Source organism: Onychomys torridus, unplaced genomic scaffold, assembly GCF_903995425.1.
Source record: "Onychomys torridus unplaced genomic scaffold, mOncTor1.1, whole genome shotgun sequence".
Classification (NCBI taxonomy): domain Eukaryota; kingdom Metazoa; phylum Chordata; class Mammalia; order Rodentia; family Cricetidae; genus Onychomys; species Onychomys torridus.
Window position 1 is genome coordinate 49,543 of NW_023412803.1, and position 23,083 is coordinate 72,625.

At 39.2% G+C, this 23,083-nt stretch overlaps 1 protein-coding gene across 1 annotated transcript in view; it reads right to left on the bottom strand.

Annotated features, from left to right (window-relative positions):
• Positions 1-1,569: 1,569 nt before the first annotated feature.
• LOC118575880 (UDP-glucuronosyltransferase 2B31-like) overlaps positions 1,570-23,083 on the bottom strand; it is a 40,107-nt gene continuing 18,593 nt past the window's right edge. The window contains exons 3-6 of the mRNA XM_036176251.1: positions 17,165-17,296; positions 14,918-15,005; positions 5,731-5,950; positions 1,570-1,849 (exon numbers count right to left, since the gene is read on the bottom strand). Of these exons, the coding sequence (XP_036032144.1) occupies positions 1,570-1,849; positions 5,731-5,950; positions 14,918-15,005; positions 17,165-17,296 (720 nt within the window). The remainder of the gene's footprint in view (positions 1,850-5,730; positions 5,951-14,917; positions 15,006-17,164; positions 17,297-23,083) is intronic.

The following is a 23,083-nucleotide window of genomic DNA, read 5'->3' on the forward strand; positions in this document are numbered from 1 at the left end:
GGGAAGGGAGGACAGGGTAATCCATGGCTGATATGTAAAATTAAAATAAATTATAAAATTAAAAAAATTAAATTAAAAAAAAGAAATTCTAAATGAAGAAATTAAACAAAATAAACAAAACAAATTGGGAGTCTGTGGGAGACATTTCAGATTGGGAATATAATAAGACATAAGTGATGTTGGGACTTAAAATTTGTGGTCTTCTCTTGCCGCAGACTGGATCTCAGCTAGACCACCAGACCGAGGGAGAACGGGGTGAAGGTACTCAGGATAAGTGGGATTTGGCGAATGACAGACAGCCACAGACACGAGAGTATGTTGTGAAGCTGCTGCAATTTTACTCAGACCAAGCAGTGAATTTTATACAGTTACTTGAGGAAACACGGCAATCGGCCAGTAGGGTGATAGACATAGAATCAACAATGTAGTTACACACTTTTCTCAGAATGATTAACAGATCTCATGAGTATAGCTTTTACTTTTTCTTTTGTGGTTCCTCATCCGGACAGAGAACATTACAGCCCTAGCTGTAGTTTTCCTTCTACACCTTTGTTCTGTATCAAAATTAAACCCTTTCCATCATTGTTCTAAACATGGTTTCATTTGTGTGAAAATATTTTAACCTTTACCTGTGGGTGATAAGGCACCAGGGGGGGCGGTACCTAGCTAATCTTTCCATGAACTGTAACTTATGCCATTCTGTTTTCATACCATTATGATTCACACATCGGTTCCCATGTACGTCATAAGCTCCCGTAAAAGGTAGTGGCTCTAGATAATTATTATATCTAAGATTAAAGTTAGGGGGTTGCCACCATCGACCCTTGATGAGAAACTCTATTTGTCCCTGAATAATTCTTGTAGGAATGGCTAATTCCTGTAACTGCTTCCTTGCAGCTGCTGTCGGCTGCGCGTGTGGATTGCCTATGAGTGCCTGTACCTTTACTTTCATTCTCTCTTCGCTAGAGTCTTCGTCCTTCTGAATCATAAGTTCTTTCTGCTCTAAATCATTCATGAATTCCTCCAAACTTTAGGGACCCTCTTGAACTGTTGGCCTAAGAGCTTGAATCATAGGTGGGGGTATTGAAGCCACTTTTGAGGAATCATTACTCTCTTTATGGGGCACATCAGGAACATTAAGAGTTAACTTCTTGGAATTAATACACAAGGAAACAACAATAATTACAGCTGCAAAGAGAAGAAGGCAGAGTGCCAGCCAGCCTCTGCAAGCAGATCTGCGTGGTTCCGTGTAGCCTGGCACCTCGATTCGGGCAGATTGATGAGGGGTCGCCGGGGGCATAGACCCGAGGGCCGCGAGCCCCCCTTTCCCACGTAACTACCTTATCCAAGGCATTTGTCGCGCAGGCGACACCGTCGTGGGCGTGGTCTTCTCTGGCATGTGTACTTTATAAGTGAGAGGAAAAGGAACTTTTGACAGCTCACGGCTACTTCAAAAGACTGGAGTAAGAGTGACAGTGTCCAGGTCAGCTGTGACTAAGGGATAAGATGGAAAGCCTGCCTAGCTGGGATGCACTGGGGAGGTCCGTGTGTCCGTCCTCCCCACTTCAGCTACTCCCTTTTCTTCTTCTCTCCAGCTTTAGCAAACTTCAGGCAACAAAAGAAGCAACACTTCATGATGATGAGCATCACAGTCAGCACACAGGCGAGCAGGAATGCAAGCACATCCAGAGAGTGGTACTGGAACCAGGTGAGCTCATGTGCTGCCACACGAAGGTGCTTGGCTCCTTTGTGGCGCATGACAAACTCAATCCAGAAGACAGCTCTGTCCAGGGGCTTCACTGGCTGATCGTGGTGGATTCTTGATAGCTGAATGGCATTCTCCTTATAGCTAAAGAGACCAAAATGAAAAACCAATTAATTTATTCAAGTGCTTCATGCCTAAGAAAGCTTCAATGAAGGCATCATGAGACTTAATAAATGCCATAGATTAGCACTATGTACAGTGTGGTTTTGCTTGGGACATTTTTGAAAGATTTCATATAAGCTTGTATTTTCTGTGAAATTCTTTCAAAAACTCAAATGGCAAATCATTTGGGGAAGTAAATCTTCCCAGCAGAGCAAATGTTTATAAGCCTTTTCTGTCACTGTAAGTGAGGTGATTCATAGAGATAGAGCATGACCACATTGATGCTCTTGAGAAGAAAAGGTGTCAAAATTCTTTATAACCTCAATTAAAACACTATTGATCATTAAAAATTAGGAATTGGTGAGAATGGGACATACTTGCACAAGATGACTTGAGGGCAGGGATGCAGCTCACTGATAACTTACTTAGAAACTATTTCCATTATCAAATTATTCTAAACTGACCTCTCATACAGGAAGTCTGTAGAGACAGTTTGCAATCTTGATTGACAATAAAAGCTCATTCCACAGTGGGTTTTACATTGTTGTTGATCTTTTCAAACTTAGACTATTGGGCTAGGAGATGTTTTCCTGTATGCTTTGAATATATGTTGTTTTTATTGGTTGATTAAATAAATCTCTATTGGCCTATGGCAAGGTAACTTAGAGGCAGGCAGAAAATACAAGCAGATAGACAGGAAAAAGAAAGGAGAGGAGAGAGAGATACCAGCCTGCTGCCCAAAGAACAACATGCCAGCAGACCGGTAAGCCCCAGAACACATAGCACAACATAGGTTAATAGACATGGGTTAATTTAAGGTATAAGAGCTAACTCTCAAGACGCCTGCCATATGCTATGCAGTTTGTAAGTAATAGAGTCTGTGTTTACTTGTCTGAAAGGCTCTGGGATGAGCAGGAGAGAGGAAAACTTCTGACTTCATTTAGTGCTCACCCTTGGGCATTGATTCATATAGACCTAAGCAAGCTTAAAGATTCGGAATGGGCAGAAACAGAGCCACACTAAGCTTCCTAGTCTCACAGTCTCATGCCAGTAGCACAGTGGAGTCTTTTCTCCCAACAACTGCCTGTGAGATGGAGCTCACTGCAAGCCACTATAAGCTAAGCAGCATGGTGGATCCCCACTGAAGTACACAGTGGTGTCTCCACGCTGAGCAGTGTATTGTGTGGTGGATTTAGCTTTTGCTAGTTCCCAGAGGAGGAGGAGGAGGAGGAGGAAGAGGAAGAGGAGGATTAGGAGGAGAGGATTCTAGGTTACATCCTGCTGCTGGATGAAGGCATGGACCCAGTGACTCCCAGGGACAGGAGATGGTATGGCTCTCAGAGCAGATGGTGAATTATCTCCACCATGTTGGGAAGCTGAGGTAGGTAGAGCCAGCAGCCAAGGCGGTTGAATAGTTTAAAATCTCTCCTGATCAGAGAAGGATTATAAATTCACAATAAGATGGATTCAGATGGAACAAAACTCTAAAGTGTTTACAATGTTTGTAAAAATGTATGTAGGCTTGGAAGAGAGAGAAAAAGTAATATATTCAGTTATATAAACATATAGATGATTTAAAAAAATAAAACCTTTAAAGAGACAATAGAAATGATTAAAAATAAGCCACATAAAGATAGAAATCACACAGAGTATGGATTACATTTTCTTTGGGATTTTTAACTGCAGTAACACATTTGATTGAAAAGGCTGGTGTGTTAAGCCTATATATTTATATTTTTAAAGGTGTCTTGACTTTAAAGCTGGTGTCTAAGGATATGTTGCTTTGGAAAAGAGGTTCTGCTTTTGTTTCCACAGAAGATGAGAACCTGTGGGTTGTTACCAGGCTTATATGGTTTGACCAGCCAAGACCCTCTGAAAGGTCTCTAATAACACTGTGTCCCACATGATCTAATATCCAAAATCAACTTCAAGGCAACTAGGTCAGAGAATATATCCTCACAGACTACTCCTGTCAGGACTTGACCATAATCCTAAAATTTTCTTTATGTTCCATAAGACTACCAATACATATAATCAGCAGGAACTAGCCAGAAATCTATGTTCACATCCCCCAAAACTGTATTATGGATATTTGTCTTTATTTAGAGATTGGTCAGATATTGTTTTTGGTCCTAGTCAATATCTTTCTAAAAGAAAAAAGGGGTATAGGATATAGGCATGATAGGATGAAAGGGTAGATTACTGAATTTACTTTTAAAGAGCAACAACTTGCTTAAAATATTTCACATTGATATGGATTTTAGTTTATTGATACAAATTTAATTTTGTTATATTGTATGTATATTTTTCCTCTTGTTAAAATATTATGTTTATATAACTCATTTGAAATTGTAATTATCATTAAGAAATACAGATTAATAGTTAATCATCTATGATCATCTAACTTGTCATATTAGTTAAGTTTTCTATGTATACATAGATATATTTCAATTAGGTAGATAATCTTCAGACACTTCAAACAACTACAGAATATGGCATTTAAATTTTTGGTTCTGAGCCTAGCCTTTAACAGTTGAGGCATCTCTCCAGCCCGAATATGGCATTTAAAATATTTTAAAAGCTTAGACTTTCTGGACATTGAGACATATGTGCTCCTGGTACCACCAGTCTACTTCAGAGAAGATAATGGACATTGAAGAAATTCATTATGGAGTTTACTTTCTGTTCTGTGTTGTTTTGTTTTGTTTTTGTTTGTTTGTTTTTTCAAGACAGGGTTTCTCTGTGTAGTTTTGGTGCCTGTCCTGGGTCTCACTCTGTGAACTAGGCTGGCCTCGAACTCACAGAGACCCTCCTGCCTCCGCCTCCTGAGTGCTGAGATTAAAGGTTTGTGCCACCACCACTCGGTGGAGTTTGCTTTCTTTGTGACAAAAGTTAGCCACTGGGCAAAAATGTGCCCTTGTGTCCAGTGATTGAAAGTATGTTGTATAAAATGTACATGCAGGATCCATAGGAAAGTGACCACTGAACTTTGCAAGATGAGATGGTTTTTGGGTTCCCGCTTCACAGAAGAGATTGCCAGATATTCTATATGGCACAAGAAGAAATGACTGAGAAACACTAGACCTATAGGCTGGAGATAGATGCCCCAACATTACAGAGGAACTCTGGGTGATTTCCAGGCAGCCAGCTATCTCTGTCTTTCTAGATTTTTGTAAGTTGCTTACAATACTCTTGTTTACCTAGGTAATATTATATCCTTTTGTCATCTTTGATGTAGTTGAAGACTAGATAGAATATTTTCCTTAATTTTAAATAGACTAGATATTGTAACTGTAATTCCTACTTGATTACTGATCTAGTATATTTAACTTTACTATATTAGAGTTAAAACCTTGCTTTTTGATTAGATAGAAAATGGGAAATGCTGGGGGATTTGTGAATGCTGTAAATATATGTTGTTCCCATTGGTTGATAAAAAAAGCTATATTAATCTATGGCAAGGCAGCTTAGAGGCAGGCAGGAAATATAAGCAGATAGATAGGGAGAAGAAAGGAGATGAGAGAGAGAGAGAGAGAGAGAGAGAGAGAGAGAGAGACAGACAGACTAGCCTGCCACCCAATGAACAACATGCTAGCAGACCAGTAAGCCATGGAACTCATGGCAAAACATAGATTAATAGAAATTGGTTAATTTAAGATATAAGAGCTAGCTAGCAAGAGGCCTGCCGTATGCTATACAGTTTGTAAGTAATATAATCTGTGTGTTTACTTGTCCAAGAAGCCACGGGACAGGTTGGACACAGGAAAACTTCTGACTACACAAAAGATCAGATGAATTCTACTGTTACCCTGGAGAGAACCTATCTGGACCAGGACCATCTTAAACAAAATCACTGTACTTACAAAGGGTCGTTAGTGACTTTTTTCAGTGCATTGGCCAAATCTGTACTAGACATTGTGAGAAAGTCCAGTCTAACACCTGCTCCTTTGGTCTCCATGCGAACAACATTATCAAACTGGTCTCCAAACAAAGGAATGCCAACCATAGGGATCCCGTGGTAGATCGCCTCATAGATGCCATTGGTGCCACCATGAGTTATAAAAGCTCTGGTTTTAGGATGACCTAGGAAGGGGAGAAATTAAGGGCAAGTATTACTCATAAGGCTGAGATAGAGATTGAGAGGCAGGGGAAAAGGGCACAGAAAGGGAAAATATTCTCTAGTTAGCATTATCATAACCAGAGGACTGCACTGAATTCCTCCCATGTCTTAGAGCAAGGAGCACAAGTCCAGAGATTAAGAGAAGGCCACATAGATGAGGCGCAGTGTGGAAGCTGAATGATTTTGTGCAATGGACAAAAAGGGCAGAGCTCCCCCCAAGTGCAGCAAACAGCTTGTGCAAGCACAGGCTGTGGTTCAGGAGAGTGTGTTCTCTTAAAGAACAGTGAACCCACTGCTCATGGTAGGTTGTCTCTGTGTGGTAGGATTGATTGCGGGGCATTTACCCACCAACCCCACAGCTCCCCAGAGTTTTCTTGAGTACAAGCAGTAGGAAATATTAGTTAGAAGGATTTAGATTATGGAGATAAACAGGTAGAAAATACAGGATAGCCTTGAGAGGGCCTGGAACCTATTCCAATGGGCCCTGACTGTCTCTGCCTCAGGGTATTTATAGAGACGCCAAGGGGTGGAGCAAAAAGACCTCCTTCCCCAGCACAGCCAAGTGCAGACCATTTCAGACACCTGCACTCATGCCCATGATCCTAATCATTGTCTTTATAAGGAGCTGCTGGGTAAGCCACAAGGAAGCTGAAAACGGGCTCTCACAGGTCCCCTTTTCTTAATATATAAAAAATAACTCATTATTAAGAGTTCACAGAAATCTCCATAATTGTTATACCTCCCAGTATGGGAGTAGAGGATGATAAAGATGGGATTTCTCTTTTGGATTAGGTCCAAGGTGACTACAGAATTCTTTAGCTGCATCAAGCCCTTTCTAAACCAAAAATTTAATGCAATTGCAATCTTAAAGAATCCCTTAACTTCATCATTACCATTAACAGATTAACATAAATATTGCTATACATAGTCACAATTCTCCCACTCCTACAACTCAAAGCAAACTCTTAACAAAACCATTTGAATTAACAGATATGGTGCTATATGTAGTTAACATATTTCTAAGTCTTATATCTTTAACTCTTAATCATTTGAATTTTCTTGCTAACAGAATATAGGAAAAACTTCTGATGTATTCACATTAAACTTAAATATTTCCTTAATTCCACAAAACAAGGATGCATTAATCAATAAGTTAAACATAATTTCTGCAAACATACATTCAACCTTAATTCGCTCATAAATCCTCTTTTTCTTTATAGTTTTTTAAAACAATCTCAAACCTAGGTAGAAGAAAACCTAAACTCATACAATTCCTACAAACCCATATTGAAAAGCAGTATTCTCAATCTAACCATTAACACTGAAAACTTTTAGCAAAACATTCAAAAGCAGTTTCTTAATCAAACTCTTTACACTTTAAAAGTAGCCTCTTAGTATACCATATTTGCATTTCTTACTAAGAAAACATGACATTAATCCACTCAAACAACAATTTTTTAAATTAAATAGACTAAGGAATATTAACTCTCCCTTTTCTTTATAATTTTTTAAGCAAAGTCCCAAGCCTAGTTAGAAAACCCGAAATTTTCTGTTTAAACAGTTCCATTTGTAACACAAAACCAATTCCGTAAGTAATTCCATCTTTACATAAACAGTTCCAGAAAACAATTCATGAATCACCAGTTAATAAAGCATATTTGCATACACAAAATTGCATCTTGAGTCAAGGTAGAAACAATAAATTTCTTCATTTAAAAGTTCCATTTTTAACACAAATAATTCCAGAAAACAGTTCCCAGGTCATTACTATAAGTAAACTCAAAATTGTCCCATTGCAATGAAATCTATTGTTCATTTCATTAAGTCCCAAAATTCAAATGATAAATTCTGGTACTAGCCTTCCAAATAAGAAGAAATCCATTACAAAAATCTTTTCATACTTTTATCTCATTATTTTAAGTTCAAAAAGTTCAAAAAAAGTAAATTCTGGTATCAACCTTTTACTTCCAAATATGAAGAGACATTTTACAACCAAAACATTTTGCAGTTAACAATTTAGTTCAAACAAGCATCTCTGCAACTTTTATTCTCAAGCCAGAGACCTTTTTAGGTATAGTAGTATTCTAAACTGCACCGTTTCTTATGTTAGCTCAGGTTTTTCTGTGTGGCATTGATTTTCCATGGATTTCAGATGTGGATGGCTAGATGTGCTGGTTCTGGCATCTGACATTCTTAGCTTCTTAGCGGCTTCTGGAGCTTTTGAAATCATTCAGACTGCCTACTTTGCAGTCTACTAGGACACTACCTTCAGTGTCTCAGGTTCTTTCACCATATACATTAAGAATAGACTCACACTTAACATTTATACTTTTTCACAAACTCACATATAACATGTGCTTAAGCATAAACTCACACTCAACATTTACACATTTTTACAAACTCACATATAATGCATTAACATTTACTTATTTATACTCCTTAAGGAAACTACTTTAGCAAGTATATATCTTATTACTTCTTATATATTTTTAATATTCCTTCCACCTTCTTATTTTTTATTTAAACTTACATTTACAACTAGCATCTTTACTTCTTACAAGCTTATCACTACCTGTCATAAGACGACCTAGATACATCTTGCAAGCTTATATTCTTAAAGTAACTCTATAGATCTATTTTACAAACTTATATAGGGCGACCATTAGCATATATTTAACTTATCAAACAACTAAAGATTTCATATTGAAGATATTTAACATTTTCTAACAAGACAGAATAATTTTTTACTTCTTACTCTTAATTACCATCACTATCTCTAATAGAAAAATTGTCTTAACTAGACAGAAAGTACACAAATAATTTCTCAAGTTCAGAGCATATAGATAGCTTTGATATTCTCAAAGTTCTTGATAGATTGAAACAAGAGTAATTCTTTAATGGCTCTCTCAACTCTGGGACTTAGTGACTTCTGTTTGCTAAACAGTACTTTATGCACTTCAGATCTTTTACAACAACTCTATTAAGAGCTATGCCAGTTTACAGCAAACCCAAAAAGAAAGAAAGAAAAGAGAAAAAAAAACCTTGTATGGAATATTCTATTTCTGAATTGTTTAGCTAGTCATTCCATAACAGTCAATTTGCCAATAGAAGATAGTTGTCTAAGTTGAAATTAGGTTCCAGACCTACAGCTTTCTGCAGGTCTGAAAACATTGCTGAAACATTCACAGTTGTCTCAAACTCCTCAGCAGTCTGGGAGCCTCTTTATCATCCTACTATGCCCAGACTGCAGGATGGGCCTCAATAGCGAGGAAACTGACTCAGCTGACTTCCATACTCAAGCTTTGATACCACTTTTCCTCTTAATTTTTTAAAGCTGTGTTTGCCTTGAGTTCTTTAACCATGCTGATTTTTCTGATAGATTTTTATTAGCCCAATATTCTCACCAAAACTGCTACTATTCAAAGGAGTCAAGAACATAAGTGTTCTTTTGCGAAAAATATAATTTATTAGCTTACTCTGAGAAAAAAGCAATTTCAGGATTTAGTGTTTCATTTCATTAGCTTTAACTTCACATATTATTAACAGCTGTGATATTTAACAATGATTTCTTATAAGGAACTTTCAGGTGAAGTAACTATTTTTTAAGAAGTTTCCAGTCTAGAAAGCAGTCATTTCTTTTTTGAATGAATGCCTGTTTCTTATCCCCTTAATTAGATTTAAAAAGGAATCACTCATTGCAGGCTGTTTGTGCAAGAGGTAAAGAAATTTTAATTTTACATACGTTTCTTCATATCTAAGACAATGTTCAGTGTATAGACTGCATTCTCTTGCTTTCTTAAGGATTTTAAAGTGGCTTGTTTGCTCTTATAGGTAGCTTTTTGTTTACTCTGAGTTCTCAAGAGGTAAGATTAAGCTTTCTAGCATTGCTTTGAGAAGAAACTTCATTCTGAGCTGAAAAGTTTTTGGACAGCATCACCATCTTTAGCTGAAAAACTCCATTTCCCAGAACTCATTTCTCTTCTTCAGCTCACTTTTAAGAGCTGGCTAATGGACTACATTTTCTATAGTTTTTTTTTTTTTTTTTGGGGGGGGGTCTAAGAGGCAACTGGTTCTCTCTTTTTCTTTAAATTGGACTTGCTTACAGATTCTTTCCCGGGAGGTTTGAGTTTTCAATTGTGGGACATTAAGAGATTTCTATTCTCTCCTCAGCTGGCTTTATCAGGTGTCTCTCCTTTATTTGACACTGGTCCCTGAATCAGAACTGCACCTGCCTCATTAGCAGGAATTGAGGCTGGCATTCCTGATAGCAACTTTCCTGGGGCTTGTGTTTGCCTTAGCCAGTCAGTGAAAAACAAACATTTACAACAGCTTTTCCAGAGCTCCTTCAGAGAGATTTTTCTCCTACTCGTTTTATTCTCATTTTGCAGAGCTTCAGATATCTCAGGCTGCAGCTCTGTTCCTCTGCTAGCTGCCTTTGGAAATAGGGACTTCCCCCCACCCCCACCTCTCAAATCTACCTCAAACTCTAGCAGCTTGTTCAGGTCTTGCATGTTAGTAGTTATGCGGTGCTAGGAACACGTCCCGAACATGACAGAACCACGGGAGAGTTTTATTAAAGACGATAGAGGTGACAGGCCTGTGTGAAACACACGTGGGGAGAGAGAGACAGAGAGAGACTGAGAGCCTCGCGCAAGATGGCGCACGCATGCGTGTAGATTACATGGCTGCGCGTGCGCTTTACGCAACCACGTAAGGCCACAGAGTCCCGGTCCCGCGAGATGTCTGACCCGGAGATGGCTATTCTACACCAGAAATAGTTAGGCGGTCCGCCAGGCAAGCCCAACCGTGTAATTGTCTATCATTCCCGACTCTCATGTTTTTTAAAAAAGAAAAAATGTGGATAGATGGGTATGGGACGCCGTTTCTCTCAAAGACTGCTTCAGGCTGAATGGTGGACGTTGATTGGTTTTGGGGGGAGATGGGGAAGCCGTCTCCTGAAGTTCTGGGATGAAATCCTGTAGCTGTGTCCATCCTCCAAGGTGTGGCTGATCCTAGGATGAGATCCTGCAGCTGTCCGTCCTCTATGGTGTGTCTGGGAACCTTCTATCTGACAAAACACTGGTGACATAAAAGCTTAGACAAAAGATTCATTATTATTTTGTTTTTGGAGTTGACATTTATCTGAGGTAGATCTGGCCTGTCCGGATGGAGACATGTTAAAGGTTGCTGTGATGTTTAAGTACTCTGCTTAATTTTTTTACCTGAGACAAGCCTCATTTGAGGTGGTTTATTTAAGGCACCTGTTTGTTTTGCTAGTTTAGCGTTTGGGAAACACAGGTGATCAGTTACTGAGTATTGAACAGTGACAAACTGTTATAACCTTACCGCCTGGATATTTTGACAGTCCCTTTTGCCTCCGGCTCTATGTGGCCCTAGTTGGGAAAGGGGGATACCTTATTCCTCTGGAATTGGTGACAAGGCAGTGGATCCTGGTGTCCTCTGGAGCTTGAGAGTGGAAGAGAACTTATTTTTTTTAATTAGGTACAAGGCAAAGATCATGGCCCTGTCTGTATGCACATGAGAAACACAGGCGGTAACTTTAAAGTGAGACAGTGAGCTCTTATCTTAGTTGGAAATCTTTCTCATTAAGTAACTCTGAAAGTACAATTAAATCTGGTGAGGTAAGGCTGTCCTCTGTTCCCGACAATAGAAAGGAGTGACATCCTAAAGCTCCCAGGACTGAGTCAATGGCTCTGGTGTCCAGAAGGAAAGAAACTGATCCATTCCCTGTTGAGTTCTGGGTTCCCTGCTGTGTCTGTAGCCAAGCCTAGGTTGCTGGAGGTCTTAGCTTGCTGTACCCATTCGTCTTGGCGCCTGGGGGCAGTCAGCTGACTGGTTGTCTTTCTAGGCAGCACAAGGACAAGGCTGTTGATGGGCAGAGCATTCGCTAGCCCATGGCCTTTTTCATTTAAAACAGGGACTCAACAGCTTTCAGGAGTCAGCGAGTGCCAGCATTTGGCAATTTCGTTTTCGGGCTTTTCTCCCTGACACACCTTAAATGCCACAGATGACTCTTTTGTCTTTGGGGTCAGGAGCCTTGTTCTCCAGATACTTAACTTTCAGCCGGGAACAAGAGATGGATTTTACTCTATGTCCTGAATTTTTCCTGACGATTGGCGGCTTAAGGACAGCTTTTGGAAGGATCTGCCAGTAGGCAGACTGTAAACCAATCCTTTGGAAGACTTGCTTGAGGCTATAAGCTGATTCCTTTTGGCTTAGGAGACATCCCGATTATTGTAAACTTAATTGTTGAGGATAGAGGTGACAGGCCTGGGTGAAACACATGTGGGTGGGGAGAGAAGGGGGGGAAGGGGGAGGAGGAGAGGGACTGAGAGCCTGAGCGCCTGAGAGAGTCATGCAAGATGGCACCGGCTTTTTAAAGGTTGGGCCGCACATGCGTACAGGGACTCCTGTGGGTACTCCACGCATGCATGTAGATTACATGGCTGCGCGCGCGCTTTACACAACCACATAAGGCCACAGAGTCCTGGTCCCGAGAGATGTCTGACCCGGAGATGGCTATTCTACACCGGAAATAGTTAGGCGGTCCGCCGGGCAAGCCCAACCATGTAATTGTCTATCAATGCATTTTCTGTGGAGGATTATGTGCCTTCTATGTTTCTTCAGAGTCTTTCTCCCAGACAGTTCCCACTTTGGTCTCAATTTATCCCCTCGGCCCCAGAAACATTTCCCAATGCCACAGTGACAGCGTTTTTGCTTCTGAAGGTAGAGGCTTTAGTCTGTTTCCGTTTGGGGGGGGGGTCTGTGAGGTTTATGTCCATAAATCAAGCTTAGCAAGGGAGGTTTTTGCCATCTCTGAGCTCACATTAGGACAGGGTTTTTTTTCCTCAGGTCTTTCATCTGACCTGGTCCCCCAGTGGGTTGCATTTTTTGTCTGGGTGCTCAAGGATAGGGTTTATGCCAGAGACAACCACCCCTTAGGGCTACACTCCCTCATCTCACCTGGAGTCAGTTGAAACAAAGCTTTTCTCAAAGAGGTGCTTTCTCTGAGAGAAAAGAAAGCTTTACTCCTGGATAGTTCTGTTTTGCCCTGGCTGGGCTCTTTCCCCAGACAGCTTCTGACTCAGCAGCATGACTGCCTCAGACACAGTTCAGCTTTACTGCTTTCCCAGAAAGGTCCTTTCTCTGGTAGGAAAGCTTTTCTCAGATTTCTTTTTGCAGCTGTGGACCTATCAACCCAGGACTTGTAGGAAAGGGGACAACTGTGCCTTTCCCACTTACCTTAGCTTTGTTCATTAACATCTTTCCTTCTGTCCTGCACCTTCCTCCCTCAGCTCTGTGCTCCAGGAAGTTTACAACTGCAGGAACCCTAGTATCCCAGAAGTGCACTCCAACTCAGAGGCATACAGTGCTAACAGAGTTTGCATTGCTTTAGGGGATCTTTGCCTTAGGAGGATTAGGAGCACCTTTTCATTCTGAAACCTCACTCAAACAAAACCCTGGATGCCTCAGCTGGGCTGTAACTGAAAAGCTTGGATTTTTTGCTTTTCTCAGGTAGTTCCTGCCCTTTTGGGCTCTCTGTAGCTCTATACCCACACTCTCCCAAGTATTTCTGTCAGGGGTCTTGGCCCATTGTCTTTTACTAGCTTGAAGAGACAGAGTTTAGAAGAGGTTCTTAGGAACTCCATCCCTGCCTCCTGCATTGCAGGGAGGATTTTTAAAGCTTGAAAGAGAACTTGGAGAAGTTTTGCTTCTTAAGAAATTTGTTGTTTTCCCTTAGAGCTAATTACAGATGGTCCCCATTCTAATATCTTCAGGTGATTCTAGTTTTTGTCTTTCTGAGAGAAAGTTAAAGGCTTTCGTTTTTAAGTTTAAGAGAGCTTTTCATTTGAGAGAGAAAGATTAAGGCTTTTTAGAGAGACCCCCCCCAAATTTTCCAAGAAAAGCTTTTAGTTTAAAAGAAAGATTTTTTCCCCAAGAGAAAAATACCAACTTTCCCCAAAATTTCTGAACTTTAACTTTTTGACTTCTTACACCCACGTTTTTGCCTCAGGGAGAAATCACTTTCTCCTGCTGCTTGGACTTAGCATTTTAGCTGTCCCCAGATCAAAAGCTTCCATAGGAAACTTTTTCTTCCCCATAAGCTCAAAGAAGAGCTTTTTTACTACCAATAAAGCTCAGAGAAATATTATTTTCCCCAGTTTGCTTTCATAGCCCCCAGAGTGAGAAAATTGAAGAGTTTTCTATCTAGTTGCCTTACTTATTTTTTCTACATGATCTTACACCTCTAAGTTTTTCTTACACTATATTACTACACTAGAACATACTTATTTTTCAGATAGAAATTCAGAAAGGGATAGAAGATAAAAAATTTTGACAGAAGAGAATTTTGTGCTGCAGCATCGGACATCCCTCCAGTCCAGTCTGGTTTTTCTCTTGAGAATAAAACCCATGCCCCTCATTTATATATATATGTGTGTGTGTGTGTGTGTGTGTGTGTGTGTGTGTGTGTGTGTGTGTGTATGTATGTGTGTGTGTGTACATATATATATTTGTTCCATAACACTGGTGTGCCAATTTCCACTGGCAAGGCTGACTCATACTTTCACCAAAACTCTGTAATAAAACTATTATTTTCCTTTTTCTTTAGTCCCTATTACTTTGTCTTTAGTCTCTGTTCATTTGTCTTTATTCCCCCCTTTTTTTCATTTCGTCTCTGTTCCTGGTGAACTGGGAGGTGAACATGAACATGAAGTGTATCTGAAAGATAATTACAGTGGAGATAGAAATGGATTCTCCCATTTCCAAGGTTACTGTACAGAATATTCACATCATTTGTTTACCCATTTTCTCCAGAAGTAGATCACAGTTGTCCTAAATACCATAGTGTTGACATTCACCTTCCTGAGCAGTCATTCCTCATGTCTCAGGGATCTTCTCATGCTTACCAAGAAGGTTATTCTGGGGGATCCATTTGTACAGCCGAGTGTTGGAGCCCAGGGTGTCTGGCTTCTTGCCTTCAAATCGCCAAATTACCTGTAAAGAGGAAGCTAGCCTCTTATTACTTTGGTTAAATGTCAAGTTACTCCTTCTAGAATTCTGGATAAATTAAGAATCAGTGGAGACAAATGCCCAGTCTGGAGGAGCCAGGAGGTGAGGATGGATGATGGGAACCATGAAGAACTACTACAGCAAGGATGCAACACTCTTCACTCTCCTGCATTTATTCTCATGCTTATCCAAGTGTCAGCACGCCACCTTAACATTTAACCAACAGCAACTTAGGCAAAGTTAGGTCCAGTAATGTCAAGCAGGAGGTAAGAAATGTGTCAAGGCTGGAGAGGTGGCTTAGTGTTTATGAGCACTGGCTGCTCTTCCAGAGGACTTAGTATCAATTTCCTGCACCTACATAGCAGCTCACTACTGTCTGTCTGTATCCCCAGGTCCAAGAGAGCAGAAACCCTCACACAAACATACATGCAGGCCAAATACCAATGCACATTCAAAAAAAATATGTGATTGTAATTCCAGTTCAATGATCCACCAATGTTACTAACATACACCCTTTTCCCCAATATATATTTATAGCAATTTTTACTTTCCAAATTCAATATAAATATTTTTCAATGGTATTTGAGTTAATCCCTTATCATCACTTTTATCATAGGTATTTTGTAAGATTAGGTCTCTGTGACATGTTGTTGTCTATGCACATGGTCACTTGAAGAGCAAGTCCCCAAGTTACCCTCTACTTCAGCTTTAAAAGCCACAGTCTCCCAGGTGGACTCTGGGTTGGTAAATCCTAGCCTACCTATCATTTTGAATAGCAGGGAAAACATTTCCATGCATAATCCTGTTTTAATATGTAGGTCGTCACATTTTGCCAAGCCCAAAAGGAATTTTATGCTGTTGTACAAACTCTATTTTAAAAACTTTACATCTTCTTCTTTTTCTATATTCTTTTTATTGGAAAGAAATATTTTTCATACAATATGGTCTGATTATATTTTTCCTTCCCTAGCTCCTCCCCTTCTATCCAAATCCACACCCATCTTTTTCTCTTCTTAGAAAACAGGCATCTAAATAATAATAAAAATAAAACAAGATAAAAGATAAACAAATACACAAGAATAGCACAGTTCCATTTTTAAAATAATGATTTATTATTATTTATGTGTAAGCCAGTATGTCTGTATGTGTGAGTATATATGTGTGGTAGTTTAAATAGGTATGGCCCCCATTGACTCGTGTGTTTCAATGTTTGGACTGTAGGGAGTGACACTATTTGGAGATGTGGTCTTGTTGGAGGAAGTGTGACCTTGTTGGAAGAAATGTGCTACTGTGGTGGCAGGCTTGAGGTTTCACATGCTAAACCTATGCCTAGTGTGGCACACAGTCTCCTTCTGCTCCCTGGGAATAAAGATGTACAACTCTGCCCCTTTTCAGCACCATGTTGACCTGAATGCCACTGGCCATTATGATATAGACTAAACATCTGAAATGGTAAGCCAGGCCTAATTAAATGTTTTCCTTTATAATAATTGCCATGGTCATGAGGTGTCTTCACAGTAATAGAAACCCCAACTCAGACAGTACGTGTATACACATGTATGGAAATTGTGTATGGTGTCATGACAGGCTGGATGAGGGCATTGGATCTCATAGAGATGCAGTTATAGACACTTATGAGATGATAAACATGAGGTCTTAGAAGTAAGTTCAGGTCCTCTGAGTGAGTCATACATGCTCTTCAAAGATGAGGCATTTCTACAGTCCCACAACTGCAAATTTTGATGCTTCCTTATTGTTACTGGTCCAGTGTGCTTACTGGTTATAATTTAAATGCTGTATAGTTACACTGTAGTATGTGGTGAGTCCTTAAATATCCTCCAAGATAATGGAGGAAGTAAGAAGGCACACTATTCTGCCTATAATACCTTCCTAATACCAGGTTCATAAACACTTGTTAAGTGTTTTTCTTTCTGAACACAATGTTAATACAAAGTTATCAATCAAAAACATCACCTACTGTTTGGCATCTGTCCCTTGTCTTTTAATGTCATAGCTGACATCAGAGTGAGCTAGAGCTATCATATCAGAACAGCTTCAGTTTCTCACAGGAGGTTTCTGTCATCACACCTGAACTGTATATGACAGTCTTAGTGAGGATGCAACACTGAGACACTGTATCTCACCTTCTGTGGAATCTGGGCAAGGCCGGCTGCAATCATATTGGCACTTTCTTCTGTTAGGGTACCCACCATGGATCCTAGGGAAAACACCACAACACCATGTTCTCCAGATGACTGGACAAAGTCTTCTATTTCCTGTTAATGGAATATCAGCTCATCACAAACAGCAGCAACATCAAATAACCTGCATAAAACCTGACACTAACAATCACAGGAAGAAACTGAGAGGCATTAGAAATTATTAGAATACTGGATGCTTTGAAACTATTCACATCCACATATAAGATGTACAGTTGTAGTCAAATGTAAGGTTACAGTTCTCTCTGTTACACATCTTCACATTCATACAAATAGTTCTGGAACATTTTCATCTTGAAAATCAAGATTTGTTAATATTAAATTCAAAGTTCTGTTTCTTCCTCCACAGTCGCTTGGCCACCAAACATCTGCTTTCTGTTTCTATTATTTTGACAGTCTAAAGAGTTTACATAAGGAATTCTTATTTTATTTCTGCCTTGTTCATTGGCTAGTTTACTTAGTGTACTGTCATTAAAGATAATGCCATGTATCTCTAGACCATAGGTTTTAAAATTTTAGTGATTTTTTTGTATTTGTATACTATCTAAGTTTTATCAACAATTCTAGTGATTTCTAGGTTGCTTCTACCTTTCTTAGTTTTTGTTCTAATGTTATGAGGAGACTCCATGATTAAGGCAATTTATTAAAAAAAGCAATTAGTTGGGCACTTGCTTACAATTTCAGAGGGTTAGTCTATGAACATCTTGGTGGGGAGCACCATTGTAAAGAGGACTGGCACTGGAATAGTATCCCAGAATTCTACCTGAACCATAAGTTGCAAACACATAGATAGAAACCAGACATGGTTTGGGTTATTGACACCTTAAAGCCTACCTCCTGTGACACATTTTTCCCAATTAAGTCACCCCTTCTAATCCTTCCTAAACACTTCACCAAATAGGAACCAAACATTGAAGTCTATGAGCCTATTGGGGCCATTCTTATTCAATCCCTTCCCTTCAGGAATGGTGCTACCACAATAATCCTTGCATTATTATCTCATAGAGGTCCTTCATTTAGTTCTTTTACGTACATACTCAGGAGTGCAATCATGGACCATCAATCTATTTCTAATCTTGTTAAGAATTTCCATTGCCTTTTCATTCATGTTCTTTTTAACAGATATTAGTTTCATTGCAAAGAAATGTACTATATGCTGTCAATTGATGGCCTGTGGGATAGTCCTTCTGTATTTAAATATGTATTCCTTTTATTGGTGAATAAAGAATGGGTATAGACTTTCACAGAAACAAATACATAGTTAAATAAACAGTAAAAGTAATATAAAAAGGCCACATAAAGATGGGAAATACATAGGAAGTCTGGATTCTGTATATTGTTGTGTGAATTTTGAATTTTTTTATTGCTGACAAAGGATAGCTGCTAAGAGACCTATAATTGAAAGAGGGAATATTGAAACAAACCCACCAAGATACTTTAGGAATGCCTTAACTTTAAACTGAAGTAAAAAAATATATTTGTCAAATGGAAATCAAAAATGCTTTCAAGGAGAGGTTATGATTTTGTTTCCATAGGAAGGAGAGGCTATGCATTTCTTCCAGTTAATATGGTCTGATTGAGGAAGATCCCCTGAAAAAGAAAAATCAATGATGGGAGTGGATTGCCCAGATGATCCAATGTTTCAGAGCAACTCTGTTGCAGTTTCCTCTGAGTTCTACATCCAGAACAGCTTGAAAGCTGCTGTCACAAAAGACTCCAGTCAGGACTTGAGCATAACTCTAATTTTTCTCAAGTTCCCTCAAAGATTAGCAGCACTGTCCAATCAGTGGGAAGTAGTCTAGAAAACTACACCCAAAGTCCCAAAATTATATTTATGAATGTTTGTTTTCATTTAATAGTTGTTGCCCACTAGGTTTCCTAGTGGCTGTACCCAGCAGGACTGCATAAGAGGTTGATTGGACCATGGGCCTGGGTACCAGGTGTTTGGAAGGGTCTACACTTGACTGTAACTAGCAAGCGGGAGGTCTTTTGCTCCACCCTTTGCCATTGTTATACATAGAACTTTGGAAAAAGCTGAAGGCCCATTTTCATCTGGATCCAGTCCCACTCATGTCTATGCTGTGTTTTCTCTCTGTTTCTCTCCCATCTATTTCTAAGTAAGTCATTCCTCAAGAGTTCCTGGGATAAATCATGGTGGGGTCTGGTCCACCATAGATGGCACCTGAACAGAGACAAAGAAAAAGATAAAAAAAGAAAAAAAATAACCCTAGGACTTGGTGAAAGGATTGAGGAGTATTGGGAGTGTATGCATGCCAATAAGGAATTTAAAATTTAAAAATGAAGGCAACAGTATTTTATTCTTGGGTATATAGGTTAGGCACTGTGCTGTGGATGATTGATTGATAAATAAACACTGATTGACCAGTAGCCAGGCAGGAAGTATAGGCAGGACAAGGAGAGTAGAGTAGGGAATTCTGGGAAGTAGAAGGCTAAGGAAGGGAGACACTGCCAGCCACCGTCATGACAAGCAAGATGTAAGGTACTGGTAAGCCACAAGCCAAGTGGCAAAGTATAGATTAATAGAAACGAGTTAAGATGTAAGCACTAGATAACAAGAAGCCTGTCACAATTACATACATTGTAAGCAATGTAAGTCTCTGTGTGTTTACTTGGTTGGGTCTGAGCAGCTGTGGGACTGGTGGGTGAGAGAGATTTGTCCTGACCCTGGGCCAGGCAGGAAAACCCTAGCTACAAATACAGTGCCCCCCTCCCCCAGCAGGAAGTAGAAGTAAGAGAAGCTATGCCCTAATTCCAAAATATACCAAGCTGGCTTTGGAGATGGCATAGGCTCACTCCTTTTCTAAACCAAGGCATATTGCTAAAGGAAAAAGTTAAGAGATTTTTGTGTCCCAAATCAGTAGTGCCCTCTGGTGTAGGGCAGAGAAAAACCAATATTTTTATTTAAAGAAGGTTGATTATAAATGCAATCTCTTCCTGAAGAAGGGGATAGAATACATAATCATAGGATGAAAGGGTAGTTTATTAAAACTACTTTTAAAGAGCAACTTGTTGGGCTGGAGAGAAGATGGCTCAGTGGTTAAGAGCACTGACTGCTCTTCCAGAGGACCCGTGTTTAAGTCCTAGCACCCACACGGCAGCTCACAACTATCTGTAACTCAAGATCTGACATCCTCACATAGTCATACATGCAGCCAAACACCAGTGCAAACAAAATAAAAATAAATAAAGAGCAACTTGTTTAAAATGTTTTACATTTCTATGGATTTTAATTTATTGATACAAATTTAAACTTAATTTTTTATACTGTATATATTTCTATTCTTTTTTGAGGTATTATGTTTATGTAACTCATTTAAAATTGTAATGGATAATTAAATAGATTAATAATTAGGCTTATAGGATAGTCAAACTCATAGCATGTTAAGTTTTCTAGGTATACATAGATATATTTCAGATAGATAGGTAATCCTCAAACACTTCAAAGACATACAGAATATGGCATTTAAAAATGTTTAAAAAACTTAGACTTTCAGGACAGTGAGACATGTCTGCTCCTGGCAGCACAGATTTACTTCAGAGAGGAGGATGGGCATCGAAGACACTCCACATGGAGTTTATCTTTACCTTGCCAAAAATAGCAATTTGGGCATGAAACTGTTCTAGCCTGGACTGATTGATCTACTGGACATGAAGGACCCATAGGAAGGTGACCACTGAACTTTGCTTGGCAAAATCATCCTTCAGGTACCTGCTTTGCAGAGGAAACTGCCAGACATGCTACAGGACACCAAGAGAAATGACTGAGAGACCCTAGTTCTGTGGGCTAAAGACAGATGCCCCAACTTTAAAAAGAACTTTGGATAACTGTCCAGGCTGCCACCTGTCTCTGTCTACTTTTGTAAGACTCTCAACAGTTGCTTGGATCCTTCTCCCATTTCTCAGTTAATATTATATCCTTCTGATGTCTTTGATGTAGGTGAATACTAGATAGTTATAATTCTCCTTAGTTATGATAAAAGATAAGTTAGATATGAAACCTTAGACTCACAAATATAAAATAGATAGGATATCTTCTTTAATATTGTAACTGTAATTCTTGCTTGATAATTGTTTTGTTATATGTAATTTTACTATGTTAAAGTTAAACCTTCTTTTTTGAAAAAAAAAGAAAAAGGGGACATGCTGTGGATGATTGATTGATAAATAAAACTCTGATTGGCCAGTAGCCAGGCAAGAAGTATAGGCAGGACAAGGAGAGAGGAGAATTCTGGGAAGTAGAAGCCTAAGGTAGAGAGACACTGCCAGTTGCTGCCATGACAAGTGAGATGTAAGGTTTGGTAAGCTACGAGCCACTTGGTAAAGTATAGATTTATAGAAATGGGTGAATTTAAGATAGAAAAGGTAGATAAGAGGAAGCCTGACAAGGCCATACAGTTTGTAAGCAAAATAAGTCTCTGTGTGTTTACATGGTTGGGACTAAGCAGCTGTGGGACTGGTGGGTGAGAGATTTGTCCTGACCCTGGGCCAGGCAAGAAAACTCTAGCTACAGCAGTGAGATACCACAAGGTTGCAGCATTAGAATTCTCTTTATATAGGCATACACACACTCCCTCTCTTCTATCTGTAAAAGTAAGGGATGTAGAAAATAGAAATATTGGGTTAGAAATACAAAAAAGAAAAAGCTTAGGGTAAAGTAGGATAAGACAAACATAACTACGGGGCTATGGATGCAAAATCCCGAGGAAGAGTGAGAGGAAACATCTATCAAAGAAGAGTTTAATCAGGAGCTATCCAGGAGAGGAGCTCCTTTTTCTATTAGAGAACAGAAATTTCTGAAACAAATGCTTTGGGTTTGCCTCATTGAACATGAGTGAAGCCCCAAGGGTGTTGCCTCTGGCAATAAGCTGCAAAGTGAGTGTCAGGACAAACAGATGCATGGCTCAGAAACTGGGACAGGTGAAAGATCTAATTAGAGAGATATACCTGTTAAAAAGTGGCACAGGCATTCTAAGGCAAGCTTAAGAAAGAAAAAAAAAATCTCCTTTTGTAAAAGTGAAACCACGTAAAGGGAACTAGAAAGTTTCTTAGCATACCTGAAAGGCTTTTTGGGAAATGCAGTATTAATGCAGGTTTGAAACAGTGCCTTATATCATCTAATAGCTGCTCAAAAGTTTTTTTAAGAGCATTACAGCAGTTAAATATGGTAATTTCACTCTCAGATTGAAGGGAAGCTTTTCAGTAGAGCAAACCAAAAGTACTGCTGTTACTATAACAGAAATGTTAGTCTGAATTGAAGCACTTAAGGGAGCTGTTATGAATCTGGGTAAAGGGACAGCCTCTAATTAGGAACAGTTTACTGCTGAGAGCTCATCTCTGCTGGTTCTGGAATGGCTGAGAGAGCTTGGCAGAAAAGGCAACTTTGGGTTGTGGCCTTGTACCTGAAAATGTTACAGCTTCCTAGCAACAAATGTTACAAATCCATAGCAAACAGAACTCACTAAATCCCAGCATTGAAAGAGCCATTGACAAATCTTACTTCAAACTCTCAAGAACTTTAGAATAATATCAAAACTTTACTATAAATTCTGTACTTTAGAAATGATTTGTGTACTTCTGGTCTTGTTAATAATTAGGTTAAAAATATTTTCTAAATGTTAAGAAAGAAATATCTTTGCTAAGGTAGTCTTATAGAGTTTCTTTAAGAACATCTGAGGCAGTCCTATATTAAGCCTGTAAGAAGTAAAGATGCTAGTTGTAGACTTAGATAAGGTTTCTTCTAGATGTTAAGGTTTATACAGTAGACCTATAGAATGTAAGTAAGACTTATGTAAGGTTTATAAAGTAAATGTAAAGGCTTGAGTA